Consider the following 22457-nt stretch of genomic DNA (forward strand, 5'->3'; position numbering starts at 1 on the left):
GCGTTCTTTTATAACGTACCTCGACAAATGAATGCTAGGACCCCCTTTCCTCCTCCTCGTAACATAATTTCCATACAAATTATAAAAAAATTGTATGAAACGTAACAGGCACAGAGTAGTTACTCTGTGTAACAGGCGTGTTAAGACGGTCTTCGACCTCCCTTCCCCCTAAACTTCGTTACGTAATAAAAGAACGCTCCCTTTGTTTCCGTCCAGAAAAAAAAACCTTTCTGTGATGTGAGTAAAATTTTCAGTGTGTGGTGAATACAGTCTGAAAAAGTGGTGAACTTTAAAAACGCGTTTCAAAATTTCGATCGCGTCGCGGCGGACTGTCGTGTTTTTCGCATTGTTAAAAAGATCGGTGAAAAAATAATTTTTCGTGCTTCAGTGAAAAATCGTGATGGAATAACGAAAGAAAATTTGTTCGATTATTTGGCCGGTAGATTGATGTGCGACTATCGTTGAAATCTAACATATCGTGAGTGAAAAAACAAGCCGGGTGAAAAAAGCGTTCTTCATTTGAAAGTGAAAGTTAAGTTTCTTAAAAGCAGATTTAGTGGTGCAAAATCCGACAAGAGATGAATTTCCCAGGTTCGATTAACACAGGCTTGATGAAATCTTCCGGCAAACGCAACCGGAAGAGTCATCCGTACCAACTCATCGACAGCAACAGGTTAGCACAGACTTATCAGACGTATTGATGCTGAGTGGGTCTCTATAGAGGAAAGTGGGGCAAGTGTAACAAGCTAAGGAAATGCTCGTTATAACCCATTAAAAAGTTGAAAAAATCTGTCGGATTTTATTATAATCATATTTTTCTAGATCTTGACTAAGACTTTAACAGAACAAAAAAAAAAAATGATTTTAAAATTTTTGATTTTCCGTGCGTTCTACTCAACTAGTGGGGCAAGACGAACAACCTATTCTTCATGTAAACTAATGTCAAAAACATAAACAATGACTTTTAAATCCCGCCGTTTGGCAGGCATGATTTTTAAAACCCGCCAAACAAATCGCAGCAAACTCTGGGTTGCGAAGCGAAAACTTTGTAATTTCAATTTTGTTTTTGACGGAAGTGGTGGAGTATTTTTCGGAGAATTTGTTTTTGGGCAAATGGGAACATGATCGGGTTCTGGAGTGGATTCTGCGGCCTGGAGGCCAGTGTCGTAGCGTTAAAGTTAGGTGAGAGAGTTTTTAGATTTTTATATTTTTAACAACTTGCTCATTTTGTCCACAGGCCGGCAAAAATCCGATACGCAGAATAACCTGGTGCTAAATTTTAAAATGCAGTGCTTAAATATGATTAGTTTTGGCTGTCCAGATGGGAGACCATTTGCATTCGAAAAATGTTAACCGGATACCGGATAATTTATATAAAATATAAAACAAAAATTCTACATACTATTAAAATTGTTGTTTTAATGAAGATCTGCTGTGTAAAAGCGTCGGCGTCTTTGAATCGCAAAAAAAAAACTTAAATCTTAAATCCCGTAGAAAACCCTGAGAAGAATCGCTTTCGAGTTTTCAGAAAATCGCCCGTATGTATTTTTGATTTGAAGCCTGATTTGACTGATTGACATCAGTTTTTAAGAAGCCTGAATTATTTTCCATTTATTTGATACAAATTACCAAATATCTGCACCAAAATCAATCATTTTGTGTTACAATAATTGATTAAAGACAATTTGTATAACGTTTTCGTCACGTTCCTTTTTTGTGTGGCCGCAGCCCAATAGAGTTATCTACGTGCGCATGTATTGCGTGTACGTACACGAAAAAGATTGAGGTTAAATTTTGTACCGGCCAGCAAAACAAATGGCGTGCTAGTGTGCGTGAGATCGGCCTTAGATAACTCTATAAAAGACATTGAACAGTATTTTTTTTTATTTTTCGAGCATTTGCAACAAAGTTTTAAAATTCTTGTACACAAGTCAGTAAGTAAGAAAAATCACTGTTCAGCAACACAGCCATTTTGCATCGCGAGCGAAATTCATTCATGGCATGTGAAAAGATCCTGCGCCTCTTAGCCCCGAACCAATCATCTTGTGGGACAAACCTTCATTTTACAATTTAGCACCAGGTTATTCTGCGTATCGGATTTTTGCCGGCCTGTGGTCAAAATGAGCAAGTTGTTAAAAATATAAAAATCTAAAAACTCTCTCACCTAACTTTAACGCTACGACACTGGCCTCCAGGCCGCAGAATCCACTCCAGAACCCGATCATGTTTCCATTTGCCCAAAAACAAATTCTCCGAAAAATACTCCACCACTTCCGTCAAAAACAAAATTGAAATTACAAAGTTTTCGCTTCGCAACCCAGAGTTTGCTGCGATTTGTTTGGCGGGTTTTAAAAATCATGCCTGCCAAACGGCGGGATTTAAAAGTCATTGTTTATGTTTTTGACATTAGTTTACATGAAGAATTGGGGCAAGAGGAACAATGCATGAAAAAACATGTTAATTTGCTAACAATTGCACTGTTATCACCGAGGCTATCACTTAGATACATCAAATTAGAATGTATTTGAAAGGTTTCTTTCATTTTTAGATTAAATAATAATATCTTACTTAAATCTTACTTTTCCTTTTACGAAAAAAATATTACTAAGATGATTAATAGTAATTTTTCATAATATCTCTGTATTTTGTATGGACAATTTTTTTATTGCTTTATAAATTTTTAAGTACTTTCATGTATTTATTTCCCAATAAAATATGTTGTTGCAGCAATTCGTATTTTTTTACATACTAAAAATCCATATGGTACACTTGCCCCACCTGAACAGTCAAGATTTTTTAAAAGCAAAAATAACCAAAAGTTAAATCATACTTTTTAATAGGTAGAAACGAACCCTAAGCCTTATTTTGTAGTTTACAAATATTATAAGAAAACAAAGGTTTTGAAAAAAACTTCAATAAATCTTATGCCCGTGGCGTTTACGTCGTTTTGGCGGTTATGTGGTAGTAGAATCCGCTAATTGCAATGCTAGCAACAATTCCTCATACTGGAAATAATCAAAATTGTAAAAATTACGGCCGTACGAGCGATTGTTCCTCTTGTCCCATATGGTCGTCTTGCCCCACCTTCCCCTACACACTCAGATCAGGAGTTTTTGATTTATTGAACATATTCAAAAAAAAAAAAAAAAAAAACTCCAGAGATGTTTTTTTCCGAAATCTCAACAGCCGATTGCTCGGTAATCAGCTCAGTAAAATCTGTTGTAATCGCGGGCTCAGTAAACGAAAATTAAATAAAAAAAAACACATATTTAGTCTAAAAAAAACTAAAAAAATCAGCAAATTGGACGGAGTAAGAAGAGAGTGTTAAACCAGCCAAACATACGAGAATTTCCCTTAGACAAAAATAACACTGAAACGCTCGGGTAGTCATTTGACCCCTATTTTTTCTTATAAATCTCATAACTTTTGGTAGAATTGACGAATTTGGATGCTTCCGATTGCAAAAGATTCAGATACGTCTATATTTTTAACTGTCAGATGGGGTACAAACACAGAGTAATCCAGAGGGAGCAGTGGCATTTGATTTATGGTTGCGTTACGCGGTACATCGTGGTACATCCCCCCTTCAGCAAAAACATTGCTTTTCGTTAGGTCTCGGGGCAAACTGACGTTTGAGGCGTTACTTATTTATCACAGCAACCAGGTGCATTTTTCATGTTGTCAATTTTTCCCATTTTCTGTGTACATTCTGGTAGCTTTACTTTCAAATGTAAAGAATGCCCGTGAAGATTATAGAAAATTGAGATTTCTCTTCAATAAAAGTGTGCGTTTTTGTGAATGTACGTTGCAGTTTTGGTTTACCGGCCTATTGAAGTCGGAACTAACCATTTACATGTGTGACCGGACCAGTGTTGAAAATCTGACGACTATGATTAATTTTGCGATTAATCGCTGTCTTTAACACCTCACGAATAAGACTGCTGAGAATAATTTTAACTCTCAAATTGCCACGACTAGCTGTCATTCGTCGAGTGTACCACCGCTGATTATAACAACCCATGACTGCTGGTGTTAAATGGGGAAAATTATAATCAGATCGCAGCAAGTTGACGACTAAACCCAATCATTCAAATTTTTATTCGTCTCTGCCACAGCCAGCGATCAAGTGCTAGTCGGAAAAGAAGTGATCAAAGCATACTCAGAGGGCCTTTCTTCAGGCAATCGTTATTCGCTCGAAGTGATTTTTTTTCAACCTTGGACAGCAAGTTAATTAGTTCAACAGCTAAAATTGACCTTTGCCTGCTGATCAATGAAAAACAGAACATCGACAGCATATGCACACCACTAGACGAGCAAATGAAGCATCTTGTCTCCATTGCGGGGAACTAGCTGAAACGTTTTTAATTTAGTACATGTCCTAGCGTTGCAACCGTGTGAATTCAGCAATGATGTTCTGAAATCAGATCTACACAACATAGGACCATCAAGGAGGAGGAAATTTCTTAAGTTGATCAATGGCTACGTCATTTAAACAGTTAATGAAAAAATTGATGTGAACGCCGATGTTAATGCTCTTGATTTTCACTCAAATTGCGAAGTTTGAATAATTATGTAGATAATTATTTAAACTACAAAACAATAAAATTATAATTCTCACAAAAAATCGCTTCAGCAATGACATAACTTGTCAAAACAAACAAATCTAAAAAAAAATCCTGAGTTTACTTTGATGAAATTTGATCTCGTAACGCTTCAAACATAACGCCTGAAGGCACTGCAATTCCAAAGGGTATAATAGTAACGGAGCCACAAAATTCGATGACTTTTGTTTGGACTGCGTCCTCTGGATTACTCTGTGGTACAAATATTGTCCATTTTTACCGGAGATATTCCGAATTCCGTGGGGGTACCTCGGCTCTTCTATATGGGTTTTGCATAATTCCTTGAAGTTTTGCATAATTCTCGGCATTGTTCTGTGAAATAGTTTTTGTTATTTTGACCGAAAACCCATATGCAGGCCAAGGGCGAATGATGCTGATGATACCTCTTCAGTTGACGCTTAGGCGAGGAACATCCTGGAAGGAGCGTCACTGACTACGTCCGTAGTCCTGTTAGATCATTTTTGATCAAGACAGTTCCTTGCAAGTGTCCTATTTTCTTACCTCCACGTTGGCTTGGTTTTCATGATGACCTAGCTGGTGGCCTGTGGAAACGGATCGTAAACCTTTGACCACCGCGGGTCAAAGTCGAGACGGCTAAAAGAAAGGGGCGCGACAATGTGGGAAAGGGAAGTAATTTGTGATTGTAGACGGTATTGTTTTGATTTGCAGTATGTTGAGTCAACTGCTGTGGATGTACCTGAAACATCGCACAACGGGGTTTCCCTTCTTTCCATTTCAGCTACCACCTATCTTCTGTTTATTTTGTTTCACTGATTTTTTAACGCGGCTTCTGTTTACTATCCTCTATTTGATTTCGATTTTACTCATTTGATTCACTTATTTCTCAACGTTTTTCCACTCTATTTTATCAATTGATGCTGCTGCAACAAACTGTCTGTTTTCCCTTAATTTGGCAGCGATGTCAATTTTGTTTATCTTTATTTATCTATTTGAATATTTTTTCATCTGCCCTATAAATTGCACTTAATACAATCTAAGCTTGTTTGTTACCTCTATTTATTAACTATTGTAAATTTCTTTATCTACTTCATAAATTACTATCTTTCTTTCACTATTGATTCTTCAAATAGTATATTTCTTTCACTGTCCATTGTTTTCAATCTTCACCCTTTTCTTCAAACAAATGAGGTTCCAGCCCTTACTCAATTTTGGGAAAGATCAAAGAATTAACACAAATATTACTATTGTACTTTTGAAAAACTTTTATAAAATGCTTAGGACCAAAAATTGTAACAAAACACCGCGACAAAAGAAATAGCAACATATAAACACGACTCAACACTAGGAAAGCTTTCAGTAGAAAACAAAACACAGTAAATAACAATTAGTTTTTGAATTCAAACTAAAAATAAAACAGTTTTTGCTTTAATGAAATTTGTTAGGCATACTTTAAATGGTTAGGCGCTTATACTTACATCAAACCCTACGTAATGTACCACCCCCGGCCGAGTTAAAATGCGTAACCGGAAAAGAAGGTGTGCATGCCTGGCACGAACACTCAAAGCGTGTTCTAGCGTGTTGCTCGTACTGACTCAGAGCAAGGGTGAGATGTAGGTGTAAGGGCAGTGCGTGTTCGTCGGGAACCTAGTGCATAAGATTGGTCAAGGCCCGTTCTTACACTGAAAATTGCGAATTGCGAATTGACCGAAAACCCATATAGAAGAGCCGAGGTACCCCAACGGAATCCGAAATATCTCCGGTAAAAATGGACAATATTTGTGACAGTTAAAAATATAGACAAATCTGGATCTTTTACAACCAGAAGCATCCAAATTGATCAATTCTACCAAAAGTTATGAGATTTTTAAGAAAAAATAGGGGTCAAATGACCACCAGAGCGTTTGAGTGTTATTTGTTCCTAGGAGAAATTCTGAAATGTTTCTGTTTATAAACCGAAAACCCATATAGGAGGGCCGAGGTACCCTAACGGAATCCGGAATATCTCCGGTAAAAATAGACCATATTTGTCCCCCATCTGACAGTTCAAAATATAGACGTATCTGGATCTTTTGCAACCGGAAGCATCCAAATTGATCAACTCTACCGAAATTTATGAGATTTTTAAGAAAAAATAGGGTCAAATTAATACCCGAGCGTTTGAGTGATAATATAACCTGAAAACGGTACATTCTTCCAAAATAATGATAATAATGGTAAGATACTTGTCTATTGCAAATTGTGTCCTAATATCAAGCTTAAATTTGTGGTATTATTGTTCACAACGATAAAGCTTACTTGTCTGCGTACAATGAATCTTTGCACGACCACAAAGGGTTTAAAGTCCTTGGTCAAATTTCACTATAGATAATTATTCGAATCAATTCTTATTTTGGGTTGTTGAGCTCAATCAAATGAGGAGTCTCAACGACTCAAATTTCGCTGAACTTGATTTTGATTATAGAAATAAAACAATAGAAACAACATTTTTGTGGTTCGATTATCAGAAGTTTCTTTAAAAACATAAAAACTCAAACAGAAGATTTGTTCACAGCTTCCAAAAACGACTTTGGCGAAAAACGTAGCGCAAACAAAATCGCGAATCAAATGCGCCAACTGTGGAGGTAATCTTAGTACATAGTAGCGTGGTCAGACTCATCTAGAATGAGATGGTGGTAAATTACTAGTAATTTGAATTAAATATACAAAATTGTCACCATCGGCCTTTCAGTGCTTTCTCACCACAATCCTTAACTTCACCACTAACATTACAAAAACAACAACATCGCGACGCGAAAAAAGTCACCCTCTCCGCCAGCTGTCAAAACAACGTTCAGCTTGTAAACAGCCAACCCCAACAACAACAACGACCACCAGTGCAAAGGTTGCCTTTCTTCTCTGCTTTGGAGAGGGGGATGCGTTGGTGTCATCTTCTCGTCCCGTCATAGCAGCATCCGCGGAGACAAAAAAAAAGGACGAAGAAAAATTTCGTGTTTTGTGTGGTAAAGTTTGAAAAGTGGACCCGTCGGGATCACCGTGAACCATGGAGCAGGACGAGTTGTGAGTTGCGATTGGAGTTTGTTTTGTGGTGGGTTTTGTACGGATTACTTTGTCTTGCAGCACACTGGAGTACTTTTGCAGATTGTGCGCGGCGGAGGCCGCCCTCGGGGTCATGTTGCACCCGTTGTTTCCGCCGGGGGACGATGACCCGAAGGACGAGCTGGTTCGGATGATCGATGTGTTGACGTCGGTGACGCTGAACCGCACGCAGGACTCGGCGGCGGTCATCTGCGACAAGTGTCTGCAGATGTTGGATTTGTTCTGTCAGTTTCGGGAGGAGTGCTTACGGCAGGACGTGATGATTCGGACGAGGCGAGAGTTGGACAAGGAAAGACGACAGGAGGAAGCGGCTGCTGCGGCTGCGGCTTCGGCTGTGTGCGTTGAAATCAAGGAGGAACCCGAGCAGGACGAGCCACCGACGATAGTGATAGACGACTGCAAGGATGAACCACCGGGGGAGGAAGAGGAAGATGACGACGAGGACGATGAGGACCGGGGGGTGCAACCGTGCGCAAACCAGATGGCACAACAGCTGCTGGCATCTAGTCTCGTAACCAACAACAGTAGCAATAACAGTAGTAGTAGCTTCATGACCCCGGCGGAGATTTCTCTCTACTCTCAAACTAGTAGTCTGTCGATTTCGGTGCAGGTCAACCAGATTTCCCTCGACAACATGGGCACGGCCGCCCTGGTGGCCGTTCCAGTGATTGCACCAATCTCAGATCAAAATCAACTCCTACCGGAACAACCCCCACCGACCACAACAGGTTCATCAACCTCCTCCTCCACCACATTCCGCAAGGGCAAGCTCGACCCCAACAAACCCCCACCGGACTGCGAACTGTGCCAGGAGAGTTTCTCCACCCACTACGACTACGAGCAGCACCTGGACCAGGTGCACGCCTGGGACCGCGGAACGCGCTGTTCCCTCGCGTGTGACCCCTGCCAGATGCGGTTCACCAAGTCGTACAACCTGAAGCGGCACATGTACGAGGTGCACGGTGAACTCGCGCCCGGCCTCACGGTGACGGCGTGCGAGTACTGCGGCCTCAAGTTCCTCCGGGGGTACACGCTGAACCGGCACGTGGCCAAGATGCACAGCAAGCGGGCCAAGGCCAAGAAGATGATGATCCTGAAGAGCAAATGAGGACGAAAGACGGCGGCGGCGGGAAAGTTTGTCCGGAACGGAGTGGCCATACATCGCAAGTAGTTCCAGTTAAGATGAGAGATAGGAAGGTGGTAAGTGTTTTTTTTTTGAAAGAAGGAAGTTCTGGAAATTGTAAAGTATTATCTACCGAACTGACCATTGTATCCCTACTTGCATTTATAAGCCATTCAGATTTCAACCAAACAGAAATTCCTTCTTAAAAGTCAAACAAGCACTTACATGCCGTCCAAATCCTCTACAGTACGCATTTTATTTGAGACAAAACAAATTGGTTCCACAACAAACTACTTTAATCTTCGTAACGCAGTGGTATATTTATTTCTTAATCAGTATTAAGTTTTACTACCCTCTAATGTATTCTGTCGCGCTGTAGCTATTGGTATGAATATACTTATTAAATATATTTTAGTGCTTAGTGGATATGAAAATAAGGAATAATGGTCCTTGAAACAAATAAAGCAAAACATATGAAAAACACAACAAATTCCAATTTTTACTCGTTTTAGGCCTTGCTGCGAGGTCCTTTTTTTGAAAATACCGTGGAGATTTTCCCTTTTCCTTTTTAAAAAAGTGGAGCATCAACATTTCCCGTCCTCCATATCCCTTTCCTTGTTGTTGGTGCCCGGTGGAGCTGGTTTTATTCCCAATAGAGTTATCTAAGCTCGATCTCACGCACACTAGCTTACCATTTGTTTTGCTGGCGACCACAAATTTTAACCTAAAAATCCAACGTGTACGTACGCACAATACATGCGCACGTAGATAGCTCTATTATCTTTTCCTAGGCAACCTGTTTTGGAAAACCATCATACATACATAGCGAAATCCAGTCTGCAATCCGCTAAAATCACCGTCTCCAAGCGAACAGAATTAAAGCTGCTCGATTAAAGCTCCAAAATAACTGTTCAGGCAATAAGCTAACCAGCAATAGTTCCGCCTCGAGTAAGCACATAAATTTATGCCATGTACCTATTGGCCAACAAGATCAAATTTAGAGCACTTTTGATCCAAATCCAACTATCGACAATCAAGTCTCTTGCACATACTTTACCTATTCACGTAAAAAATTCCCTGAGTCACTTGACGTTTTACCTATTTTCGTCGAAGACTGTCGAAAACCGAACGAAAAGCGAAGGCAAATAAAGAACAAAGCTGGAGTTTTTTTTTTGAAAGGTCCAATAAACCAAATTTTCAGTTTTTGCTTTTTGGGTGTTTTTCAATACCCCTGACTCAAGGCAGTTTCAAAAACACCCAAAAAGCAAAAACTGGAAATTTGGTTTGTTGGACCTTTTCAAAAAAAAAAAAAAACTCCAGAAAGGAGCTAGGCTATACCCTTTCTCAGCCTATTTCTATTATCGGGCTATCAGCAATTTGATCATGAATTAAAGCGTAAATAAAGTGTTTTTGACTGTTCCAAAGTAATAAATAGCTCAAATCAAAGTGAGCAAGCAACTCTCCCAACTCTCCATTGTTGATACATCTGAAAATGTTGATTTAATAGCGGAAAACGGCAAAAGTGATGAGAATTGGTCGAACGGCTTAGTGTGATTAAACTGGGTATATTTCTCCTACTTTTTGATAGTTTAACCTAAATGTTTGTTTCATATAACAACAGGATATCTATGTCAGACGAGAATCCAGGTTTTTAAGCAAAGATGGCGTTCGAATATGGTGAACGTCCGAAATGTCAAAATCGCGCAGTAGTACCAACATTAGAAAAAAAATGTGGTGGTCATGCCATGGCACACTTTTTTCGCAATGTTGGTACCACTGTGCGATTATGACATTTCGGGCGTTCACCATTCGAACGCCATCTTCGCTTAAAAACCTGGATAGGGATTGGTTTTGGTAAGGGCCGGTATGCTCTTCAAAAGAAAGGGGGTCAAGAAACAGCTTTACGAACCGAAGAACAAAAGAGAGGGAACGTTTTTTTTGGGGCTTTTCTTCACCCTCTCTGGTTTGCTTTCGCAATCGCTGCTTCCCATTTGAATTTAACAAATTAACCCGTAAAGACCCAGGACGTTTTGTGTTTAGTAAAATCGATGTATCTCAGTCCGTTTTCGACCGATTTGAATAATTCAAGTTGCAAAATTAAGGGGATTAGTTGCGCTATCAAATGTCATGAGACCCACCCCCTTGGCCCCTCCCCCCTTTCAGGGGAGGAAAAATTAGCTGTCTTTTTTGTCAAATATGTAAAAAAATTACCACAAAAAAGACAAAAACGCATAAAAAATAGTCTTTTTGAAAAATAGGTATCTTCTGACCCCGCCAGATAAACTTCCGGTCACATGGAACCTTTTTCGGATGTTCCGGATACCGGTTCCAGATCCGGAGGTGTTTTGTTCCTAGATCCATCTAAAATGGTCAAGCGACATACCAAACATCGTGGATTCAGTGAGATATTTACTGCAGAATCTCTTTCATGCAACCACCAAAGAAATTGGACCAGATATGGCCATTCCGGATGTTCCGGGTACCGGTTCCCGAAGGGTCATTTTCAAAAAATATCTAAATTGTTCATGCAACGTTCCAAACAACTCGGAATCAGTCAGATATTTACCGTAGAATCATTTTCATGTAACCAACACAGAAATTGGACCAGATATGGCCATTCCGGATGTTCCGGGTACCGGTTCCCGAAGGGTCATTTTCAAAAAATATCTAAATTGTTCATGCAACGCTCCAAACAACTCGGAATCAGTCAGATATTTACCGTAGAATCATTTTTATGCAACCAACAAAGAAATTGGGCCTGATATGGCCGTTCCGGATGTTCCGGGTACCGGTTCCCGAAGGGTCATTTTCAAAAAATATCTAAAGTGTTCATGCAACGTACCAAACAACTCGGAATCAGTCAGATATTTACCGTAGAATCATTTTCATGCAACCACCAAAGAAATTGGACCAGATATGGCCATTGCGGATGTTCCGGTTACCGGTTCCAGATCCGGAGGTGTTTTTTCCTAGATCCATCTAAAATGGTCAAGCGACATACCAAACATACCAAACGCAATGAGTAGTGCAGTAGTGTGAGTGAATGAAACGTAATGATGCTCTTTTAGTGTGCGTTTTAGCATTCATTCAAAGCGTGATAATGATGATGATTATTTGTCAAAAGCTGTTCAACCATCAGACAGGTGCGATCACGAGTGACTTGAGCGACCGGTTGTGTGTTTTTTAAAGTTTTTTTTTACATTTTGTCGATCAGTTCAAACATGAAAGTGGGTGATTTGGAGTTTGAGTTCAGCGACGAAGAAGACGACAACGTGTCGGATGGAACCGTCTCCGATATCGAGAGCGAAAGCGACTCGGACGACGATTTTGCAAGGTTGAAGTTGATTTTGAAAAAAAAGTGTTCGCAAATTGATACAAAATATTTTTATAGCTCGGAAGCGTTCGTTGGAAAGAACGGCAAACGATGGAGCACGAAGCCACCAGCTGATGTCGACATGGCTCCACCGATAAAAGATTTCGATGCTAGCAATGTTGGCCCAGCTCCACATTGCCGGAAGTTTCGAACTGCTAAGGAGGCATTCCTCGCCTTTTTGTCGTCAGACATCATCGACGAGATCGTCGAATGCACACATTTGTACGGGCGTCGCAAGCGAGAATCAAGCTGGAAGGATGTGACCAAGAATGAAGTTCTTAGCTTCATTGCGGTTTTGATCGCTGCCGGTCGGAATCACCAAAACCATGTGCATATCAACGAGATGTGGACAGCGAACAAGACCTGGCGAATTGATTTTTACCGCTTCGCTCTGGGCAAAAACCGGTTTAAAGAATTGTTTGTGTGTCTACGAACCGACAACGTGCTCGACCGTAACGATCGGTACATGAAGTCGCACGATAAACTGGAACCCATCCGAAAAATTTTGGACATCTTCGTCAGTAACTGCCAGCGGAATTACGTCCCACCGAAGGTTTTGACCTTGGACGAGCGGCTGTGCCTTTTCAGAGGTGAGTGTGACAACTAATTTCTAATTGTGAATATGAAAAAGGTTCAGAGATCATGCGCATGTATAGCAGTTACGTAATCGTAATCGTATATCTCTATAAGATCATTACTAAAATATAAACACAACCACTGGCGGTTTTAGGCCAGGTCATAGAGGGGAACTGAAAATAATTAACAATTTTATAACAAACAGGTCGTGTTTCCTTCCGGGTTTATATCAAGAGCAAACCCGGAAAGTACGGTATCAAAATCTGGGTGTGCGCCACGGAGACCGGCTACGTTGTGGTGTTGCAGATTTATACCGGAAAAGGAAAGGACGGACCGGAAAAGGGCCAAGGAATGCGGGTGGTCAAAGACCTCGTTGCGCCCTTCTTGAACGAAGGGAGAGAGGTAACCGCTGACAATCTTTTTACCAGTGTGGAGTTGGTGCAGTTTCTTCGTACCATGGAAACGGCTTACACGGGAACGATGCGGGCCAACAAGGCCGATATTCCGCCGGCATTTCTGGAGAAGAAGAATCGTCTGCCTGGCTCTTTCCTGGAAGGGTTCGACCGGACAATGACCCTTACGTCCTACTTCGAACGGAAGGGAAAGAAGCCGGTTGTGATGCTTTCGTCCAAACAGTTCGAGGCCGCTCCGGCAGGAAGTAAGCCTTCTGTAGTGGAGTTCTATAACAAGACCAAGGGTTTCGTCGATATGGGCGATCAGCAGACGCGGCACACGACCGTTTTTCGCCGGAGCTGCCAGTGGCCGAAGAAGGTGCTTTTTGAGCTGATCGACATCGCTACGCTGAACTCCCATATCATCCATAAGGAGCTCCACCCAGAATTCAAGGGAAGCCGAAGCGACTTTCTCCAAGATCTTTCTAAAGAGCTGGCGATCGATCACATGAGGGATCGGCTACGTGGAGGACATCTGCCGGAGGAGTTGACCAGTGCTTTGACGGAGTTTGTGGCCGAGTTCGACAGGAAGTTGATGTGTGCTGATTGTGTGCGGAAGGCGAAGACTGCTTGCTCAGCCTGCAACAGGCCATTGTGTGAATCGCACGGTGAGGAATCGGAGATTGTTGTTTGCAAGCCTTGCAACCAGGTGAACAAGATTTCAGCGAAGCACTGTGAGCTGATAAAAAGTAAACAATGCACTAAGTGCTCGAACGATGCACTAAGTGCTCGAAACGGCGACTAAACACCTCAAAATTACAAAAAAATGATTCCGAGTTGTTTGTTGCGTCCCATGAACACTTTAGATATTTTTTGAAAATGATTCTACGGTAAATATTTGACTGATTCCAAGTTGTTTGGCGCATTGCATGAACACTTTAGATAATTCTTGGAAATGACCCTTCGGGAACCGGTACCCGGAACATCCGGAATGGCCATATCTGGTCCAATTTCTTTGGTGGTTGCATGAAAGAGATTCTGCAGTAAATATCTCACTGAATCCACGATGTTTGGTATGTCGCTTGACCATTTTAGATGGATCTAGGAACAAAACACCTCCGGATCTGGAACCGGTACCCGGAACATCCGAAAAAGGTTCCATGTGACCGGAAGTTTATCTGGCGGGGTCAGAAGATACCTATTTGTCAAAAGACTATTTTTTATGCGTTTTTGTCTTTTTTGTGGTAATTTTTTTACATATTTGACAAAAAAGACAGCTAATTTTTCCTCCCCTGAAAGGGGGGAGGGGCCAAGGGGGGTGGGTCTCATGACATTTGATAGCGCAACTAATCCCCTTGATTTTGCAACTTGAATTATTCAAATCGGTCGAAAACTGACTGAGATACATCGATTTTACTAAACACAAAACGTCCTGGGTCTTTACGGGTTAAACTGAAATGGTCATAAAAATGTGCTCTACTGATTTTAATAAATTTCAAGGAACACCCTGGATTATCGAGCATCATTCAGACACAATCGTTGGACAATCAGCGCTAAAATACGTTGTTGTAATTTGTTTAAAAACAAAATCGCAATTTTGTGACATTCTGCGCATTCAATCCTGCACGTTATCCAGTATCCACGGCAGGTACGTCCCCACGTTGGTGTACACGTCCGGGTAGTTCAAGCTGCACTTGTTCGGCCCAAACGAGAGCAGTCCGTGTAGCACGTACCGTGGACTTCCGTCTACCGTTTGTACGGCCTGGAGTGGCGCCGCCGAAACGTCAAAAATGCACTTTCCTCCGGCCACGGTCGCCCCGTCCCGTTCGACGCAAATCTGGCGGAAGGTTTTCTCCAGCGGGATGCGATGTTCGGTGTAGAGTCGCTGGCACTGGACCGACTCCATGACGGTCGCCTCCGAGCGCTGGATCCGGGTTTGACTGTTGCTGTACTTCCAGCCGGATCGGGTAAAGTGGGACGGTTTGAAGGATCGGAGGGTTTTGGTGAACGGTAGACAGATGGGCTTGACGTTGTCCTCGGAGATGTCCACTGACTGACGGACTCTGATCAAAGCGATGTCGTTGGCGAAGCGGGGTTTGTTGTACTGCTGGTGGATCACGATGGTTTCGATGTTCAGGGTTTGGGTTGGGGGCGAGCAGACCTGTTGGCCGTCCAGCTGATCGCAGTCTTGGGAAGTGGAGGTGTCGTAATCTCCGAGGCGGATGGCCGTTGGACGAAGGTTCTTGGTGTTGTAGACACACTGGGCAGCTGTTACGAGGTAGCGCGAGCTGATGAGGATCGCGTGGCAGAGGGTCTTCTTCTCGCGGACTCCATCCTGGGAGTACTCGATGAGTCCTACCCACGGATACGTTAAAAACACCGGCTTGTCTTGCTCTTTGTCGAATGGGTACGGATTGGCTCCGCAAATGTCTTGGCTTAGCAGCCGTAATTTGGGATGTACGTCAACGGGAGGAACCGGTTCCACGAACGTCGAGTTCAACTGCTGAGCAATCCAGCTGATGTAACGAGCCACGTCTGTGAACACCACGTACTCCAGAGGATCACAGCGTCCCGTACCTTCTAAGGTCGGTGAGAAGGAAACGATACCTCGGACGTACCAACGATCTCCGGACAGAAAGAAAAGTCCTCCTCCGCTGTCTCCGTTGCATGCGTTCACACCGTCTCTTCGTCCAGCGCAAAACATATTACTGGTCAGCGTTTGCCCAAGCACTTCTCGTTTGCTGTCGATGCAAACCTGGTTGTCTACCACCGGGAGCCGAGCTTCGTTCAGAACCTCCGAAAACCCAGCACTCGCTGTCGCTCCGAATCCCACGATGGTCCCCTCCTGATCGCGAATCAACAGCCGATCATCACCCTTGTCCCACAAGCAAACCGGTTGGACATAGTCCGTAAAACGAAGGTCCGTTGCCAGCTTGATCAGCGCGATATCGTGCTGCACACTGTCCGTCCGAAAGTCCTTATGTACCAATATCCGGTCCGCTTCATGCTCCTGGGCGCGATCATCCGCTACCCTTAGCCTATTTCGTCCAACCTGCACCGACAGTCGCTCACTCGCGATGATCCCGTTCGACAGACGAACGCAATGGGCAGCTTTAAAACATAAAAAAAAACAAGTTTAAACCACATCAACATTCCATTAAACTCACCCAACTCCTTACCCGTTAGGATCGTGTTCTTGTCCAGGATCGTTCCGCCGCACTTGTACTCAAAAGTACCACCCTCGCGGTGAAAGATGGCCGTGTGCCAGGGCCAATTCCCAACCCGTGCCGCCTGTCCGCCAATGATCAGCTGGGTGATCTTCAGCTTTCGCTGGCCACAGTCAGCGGGAAAACCCGCGTGGATCACACCGATGGCGATCGCAAGAAGCAAGAATATCGCCCCGAACACTGCAGGTCGGGTCATCTTCTTCGCGGTATTGATAAGGAACCACCGGACGATAGTTACGATTACGGAACGCAAGCTCTACCGACTCGCGCGAAGGTCTAGGACAGACTGAAACGACGATCGCAGAAAACTGGTCGAACGCGAACAGTGAGTCATGGGATGGGAGAGGGAGAAATAAAAGTGGGTAATTCCCGGCGTTCATGTTTTGATACTGTTTCGGATTGGTGGTGATCGGAGAGGGAGAGAATTGAATCAAACATAAAACAATATTGTTATGGACTCGATGCTCTCGTTAATTGTTGCTATTTGGAAATTTTGATCCTGATCCTGATCAGGATGTTTCAACGAAAATGTTGAATGATTTAGAAAATTTGTTAAACTTTCGACCACCTTTTGTTCCTATGTATGTATGTATGTACGATCTCCATATCCGCAGGCAACTTGGTTCTGGAATCGAATGTGAGCGCTTGTAATCTGTACGCCCACGTGCATATCTGGAGTTTTTTTTGAAAAGGTCCAATTAACCAAATTTCCAGTTTTTGCTTTTTGGGTGTTTTTAGAACCGCCTTGAGTCAGAAGTATTGAAAAACACCCAAAAAGCAAAAACTGAAAATTTGGTTTGTTGGTCCTTTTTTTTTAAAAAAAAAACTCCAGATATGTTTTTTTGCACGAATTTTAGTGCTACAAATACCGGTGCCAAGAATAAAAATAATCCCCTCTCCTCAGGAAATTTGTATTGGGTGTAGAGACACTTTGTATAGACGCCCTTGCTCCCATCACGTCACTAAAGGTATGGAGCGACGAGAAATTAATAAGCATGCCTCCCCAGCCGAACCTTCAGAAGAGAAGAAGGTTATCCACAACTCACAGCAGCGACTGAGGGAACACCCTACCACGTATATTATAAGGTTGGCGTAGTTGTCTTCATTGAATGTTGAATTTGTGTGTGTAAATGTAAGTGTTCTTTTGAAAAAGAATGCTCTCACCAAATGACAAATTCTTGATGGGCATCTCTATCTTGAAGTTAAGTTTTTTTTTTCAATTCCATCTTTGAAAATCAATGAAAAATCATTGACCGGCTTCATTCTTGAGGTTCCTCTGTTTCTCGATCTTCTGTTCCTGGCACTGTTTCCACCGTTTTTCACAGGCGTAATTTTGCATGTTTGACAGCTTCCGTTGGGTTTTCTTATAGATCTGGACGTTCAATCTTCACGCGGCGGACACCAACACTCATCCGATTGATGATCTTTTCACGAACACGTACGACTCAATGGCCGGAGGTTTGAACATCTCCTCTCCCGTTGTGGATGAATCAATTTTCTTCAATTTCACCAGGCGAACAACAAGTTCTGGAACATTCACATACCATCAGAATTACTTTGTCTACTGCCCAAATTTTGTTTTTGATTTCTTTTTATTTTTTCGTGTTCAGGTGGTCATTTTTAGTAAAATTTACTTCTCTTGTTTAATGTTTTTCTTGTTTAATTTTTAGTATTTTAATTTGCATTTATCTTGTTTAGTTTATGTTTGTTTTTGGTAGTATTTGGCCTATTCTACCACCTCCAATCATTGCATTTTGCCTATCTCAGTTTTTCAGGTATTTACAGTATTTTTTAAATTTTTTGCTTGTTTTTCACATTTTTTGGCACCATTATCATTTGATTTGTAAAAAAATGCGTAGAGGAATAATCTGAGACACTAGCCCTACATTTCAAAAGGGCACATAACTTTTGTAAACAATAGTGTATCCCTTTCACACATATCGACGTCGTCGTGCTATCTTGTCGCACCCGCCATTTCGACGTTCCGAGAAAAACGCGTTTTAATGTTTGACCTTGAATATACAAAAACGAGAGCACGCAATGTAAACAATAATAAACACGTTTTGTTTGGCTGACCATTCTGTGCATTGTCCCAAAGTTCGGTTGAAGTTGGTTGCTGGAGTCCCAAGTTATAATTACAAAAAATGTTTACGGTAGTCTAGCTTGTACGTGCGACAAACGCATCCTGACTTTCCTGGCCTGAAATCCCTTTGGCCTTTTGTCGCACTTACATCAATTTTCATGGAGTGACAAGATAGCACGACAAGATTGAAACTACTTTCATATATAAAGTGACAAAAATGCACGGAGTTTTTTTCGGTTTTTGTTGAATATCTCAGGATTGAAATCGAATTTTGGGGATCTGTGACGGTCAAAAGGTGAGGCATTGTGAGTTGCACAAAATGGCGTTCTTAACTCAATTTGGCCCAAAATGCACGTACGACAAGTTAGCACGATGGCGACGATATGACAGTTTACATAAGGTGTGAAAGGGACACACTCTTGGTTAAAAAGTTATGTGCCCTAATGAAATGGCAAGCACGATTTTTAAAAACATTGGCAAAGTCACATAAAACAAGTTAAACTTCCAAAAATAAAATTTTCTAAAATTTTAAGAGTTCTTCTTTCCAATGCTTTTTAAAGATTTATTGGTTGAAAAATGTTTGTTGGCGATTTTTAAATCAAAGCCCGTCTAAAGGCGGGGTTGGGTTGAAGAGGGTTAACTCAACACACAAAAAATACTTCCGAATGTTACATCATTTATGATGTAACACTTTTGCACGTCATTAAACATTCAAAGTTAAATGCAATTTGATGCCAATTTGCAACAAATTATACGTAAAAACATGATTTTGCGTGTGATTCAACCGTTTACGTCGAATCTCAAGTTTACATCAACTGAGTTTACATGTGATTCATTTTTTCCGTGTCGAGTAAATTCACATATATTTTTCTGTGAAACACAAAAAAGGTTGGAAAACTCCAGAAAAATTACAAAAGCAGACTAATTTGCGTCCGACCTGCCTCGCAACCTACTTCGATCCATCAACTTTCGATCACGTTCCTCTGCAAAAAAAAAAATATAATAATTCCACATTGCTTAAAAAAAAAAACCATTTCAATAATTGTTATTGTTATTTTTACACACAAATAAATACTTCCAAATGTTATATCATTTATGATGTAATACTTTTGCACGTCATTAAACATTTGAATTTAAATGCAATTTGATGTACATTTGCAACAAATTATACGTAAAAACATGATTTTTCGTCAAGTTCACATCAACTGCGTTTACATGTGATTAATTTTTTCCGTGTCGAGTAAATTCACATTTTTTTTCTGTGTATCATTACATTTTGTCTATCTATTTTTCATGTTTTTACAGTCACTTTTTAATTTTTCGCTTGTTTTTCACATTTTCTGCTATAAATGGCACCATTATCATTTAAACTGTTTAAAAATTCGTAAAGGCATAGTCTGGGACACTAGAAAAATTAATGCATTCTTCTTTTCACTTATAATATAGGAAATGTTAGTAAAACACAGCCAAAGTTGACCCCTTAACCCTCTACAACCCAACCCCGCCTTTAGACGGGCTTCGATTTAAAAAATCGCCAAAATTCAATTTTTCAACCAATTTTTGATCTTTAAAAAACATTGGAAAGAAGAACTTATAAAATTTTAGAAAATTGAAAGGTTGGAAGTTTTACTTGTTTTTATGTGACTTTGCCAATGTTTTCAAAAATGTCATTTTTTTAGGTGTCATCTTTGGCTGTATTTTTACTAACTTTTCCTATATTTGAAATAAAAAGAAGTAAGCATTAATTTTTCTAGTGTCTTAGACTATGCCTCTACGCATTTGTGTACAATTTAAATGATAATGGCGCCATTTTACAGCAGAAAATGTGAAAAACAAGCAAAAAATTGAAAAAGTGGCAATAAAACATGAAAAAATAGATAGGCAAAATGTAATGATAGTAGGTGGTAGAATAGGCCAAATACTACCCAAAACAAACATAAACTAAACAAGATAAATGCAAATTAAAATATTAAAAATGAAACAAGAAAAACATAAAACAAGAGAAGTAATGTTTTTCGTAGAACAAAAGTTGCTCAAAATGACCTCCTGAACACGGGAAAAATAAAAATTTTCGAAAAAAAAATTTGGGCAGTAGAGGGTTAAAATGGACATTTTTAAAAGCAAAGTCACAAAAAAAAACAATTGAAACTTCCAACCTAAATTTTCTAAAATTGTAAGAGTTGTTCTTTCCAATGCTTTTTAAAGGTCAAAAATTGCTTGAAAATTTTTTTTGGCGATTTTTTTAAATCAAAGCCCGTCTAAAGGCGGGTTTGGGTTGTAGAGGGTTGAATAAAATGTTTTTGACTGTTCCAAAGTAACAAATAGCTCAAATAAAAGTGAACAAGCTTCATTGTTGATACATCTGAAAATGTTGATTTAATAGCGGAAAACGGCAAAAGTGATGAGAATTGGTGTGATTAAAATGGGTATATTTCCCCTATGAAAAACTCATAGCAACAATTTATTATCTTTATTTTTGCGTTTAAATATTTTTGCCTTTTAATATCACTGAAATTTAAATGTTTTGCCTTCCTCACCTCACTGAGGAAAGGCTATAAAATCACTCGAAAACTGAACTTCTTAAATAGGCCTCGTAGACCCACCTTCACGTATACCTATCGACTCAGAATCAAATTCTGAGCAAATGTCTGTGTGTGTGGATGGACGTAGATTTTTTTTTCTCACTCACTTTTCTCGAAACTGGCTTGACCGATTTTGTCCGGATCTGTGTTTTTAGATCCGTCTACAGGTCCCATAGGTCATATTTTCATACCATTATGTTTAGTAAAGTACTTCAAAAGTTATGCTAAAAAACGATTTTGACTAAAGTTCGCAAGATTGTAAAAAGGGTGGTTTTTGTAAGAAAGGCCGTAATGCTATACATTTTTAGAAAGGTATTTGAAAGACCTTTCTAACGAGTCCAAAACACTAAAGATCTGATAACCCTATAAAAAGTTATTAGCACTTAAGTGTTATTTATGCACTTTTTGGAGGTGGGATCTCAGATATATTGATGAAAACGAAAAACACCGCCCTTTTGTGTCTATTTTGGTTAGCACCCTTTAAATTTGAGGAAGGCACCATCCACCTAAGGGTGGATTAAGTAATGTTTTTATGTTTTAGAAATATGTTGTTGACTTTGAACTGTGAATGAGGAAAATAGCCTGTTTTCAATGACAGGATGGATAAAAAATCTTCATGTAATTATCTTATCGCAACGAATTTATTTTACATTTCGTCGTTTGTGTGCTACCTTCTGACACGTCTGCTGTAAAAAGGTAGGACGTGTCACAAGATAGCCCACAACGACGATTTTCAAACCATAACCTTGAATTTGAAACCTTTTCGTTTATGGACACTGGACAGTCAACATTAGAACATAAATAGAAAAGAATGATTTTGTTAGTGTGGGTTATACAAAAAAAATAAAGATGAAAAATCTAGATTGCAGAAAGCAACATAAAAAATAGACACAAACCAAAAGGGACGTGAAATATTACAAAGGAAAAGCAAGCAAAATGTGTGACTTTCCAAGTGGAATTTACATGCATTCTCCTGTGGTTTAGTGCATGCCGGAAAAGCAAACCAGAAGTATGCACAATGAAATATGAATTCACAATGACTTTGACAAAGAAAGCGAGACAAAACTTTGTACGCGTGTGTGGTGACGACGACGAAGCCAACCGACATGTTCTGTCGCCCGGAATTGCATATTAATCTGATTTTAATTTGATGTGCACTTGGGAGGTGCACTACGGGTGTCGCACACGTGCCCAACTGACTTCCGTGAGCGGGTGAGATCTTCAAGGGGAAAGCTTTATTTTTAATTTGTTTTTAATGGGATCTTATTAAATGAGGATTTTAGTTGAAACCGGACTTTCACTAATTGTTGACTAATGAAAAGTGAGGCTTTTTTTCTTTTCTTTTAAAAGTGCCATCTAGTAGCATTAGCATGCCATTTAAATGACAATAAAACTCCCACTTGAACCCATTGTTAAGCGTAG

At 40.4% G+C, this 22457-nt stretch overlaps 3 protein-coding genes and 1 long non-coding RNA gene across 4 annotated transcripts; 2 read left to right on the top strand and 2 right to left on the bottom strand.

The window, feature by feature from the left end:
* Window positions 1-1862: 1862 nt before the first annotated feature.
* Window positions 1863-2419, bottom strand: LOC120416292 (uncharacterized). The gene is made up of 2 exons (XR_005605321.2): window positions 2165-2419; window positions 1863-2109 (listed from the first exon to the last, which is right to left on the bottom strand). It is a non-coding gene; the product is annotated as an uncharacterized LOC120416292 (long non-coding RNA).
* A 4994-nt stretch (window positions 2420-7413) lies between these two features.
* On the top strand, window positions 7414-9292 carry LOC120416285 (zinc finger and BTB domain-containing protein 42-like). The gene is made up of 2 exons (XM_039578001.2): window positions 7414-7640; window positions 7701-9292. The coding sequence occupies exons 1-2, from the start codon at window positions 7624-7626 to the stop codon at window positions 8785-8787; spliced, it is 1104 nt and encodes a 367-aa protein (XP_039433935.1). The 5' UTR covers window positions 7414-7623; the 3' UTR covers window positions 8788-9292.
* Window positions 9293-12023: 2731 nt separating this feature from the next.
* LOC120415909 (piggyBac transposable element-derived protein 3-like) lies at window positions 12024-13948 on the top strand. Its single transcript, XM_039577558.1, has 3 exons — window positions 12024-12136; window positions 12194-12765; window positions 12957-13948. Exons 1-3 carry the CDS (start codon window positions 12024-12026, stop codon window positions 13946-13948), a joined length of 1677 nt encoding a protein of 558 aa, XP_039433492.1.
* A 665-nt stretch (window positions 13949-14613) lies between these two features.
* On the bottom strand, window positions 14614-16663 carry LOC120416271 (ovochymase-1-like). The gene is made up of 2 exons (XM_039577977.2): window positions 16323-16663; window positions 14614-16254 (listed from the first exon to the last, which is right to left on the bottom strand). The coding sequence occupies exons 1-2, from the start codon at window positions 16564-16566 to the stop codon at window positions 14759-14761; spliced, it is 1740 nt and encodes a 579-aa protein (XP_039433911.1). The 5' UTR covers window positions 16567-16663; the 3' UTR covers window positions 14614-14758.
* Window positions 16664-22457: the final 5794 nt, after the last annotated feature.

The sequence above is a fragment of the Culex pipiens genome, chromosome 1 (assembly GCF_016801865.2).
Source record: "Culex pipiens pallens isolate TS chromosome 1, TS_CPP_V2, whole genome shotgun sequence".
In the NCBI taxonomy this organism is placed as follows: domain Eukaryota; kingdom Metazoa; phylum Arthropoda; class Insecta; order Diptera; family Culicidae; genus Culex; species Culex pipiens.

What these genes read in the sequence shown, in the direction of transcription:
- LOC120415909 (XM_039577558.1), top strand. Translation starts at nt 12,024, where the DNA reads ATGAAAGTGGGTGATTTGGAGTTTGAGTTCAGCGACGAAGAAGACGAC. An exon ending in TCGGACGACGATTTTGCAAG is followed by an intron (nt 12,137 to 12,193) that starts GTTGAAGTTGAT and finishes ATATTTTTATAG; the next exon opens with CTCGGAAGCGTTCGTTGGAA. An exon ending in GCGGCTGTGCCTTTTCAGAG is followed by an intron (nt 12,766 to 12,956) that starts GTGAGTGTGACA and finishes TATAACAAACAG; the next exon opens with GTCGTGTTTCCTTCCGGGTT.
- LOC120416271 (XM_039577977.2), bottom strand. Translation starts at nt 16,566, where the DNA reads ATGACCCGACCTGCAGTGTTCGGGGCGATATTCTTGCTTCTTGCGATC. An exon ending in CAAGAACACGATCCTAACGG is followed by an intron (nt 16,255 to 16,322) that starts GTAAGGAGTTGG and finishes TATGTTTTAAAG; the next exon opens with CTGCCCATTGCGTTCGTCTG.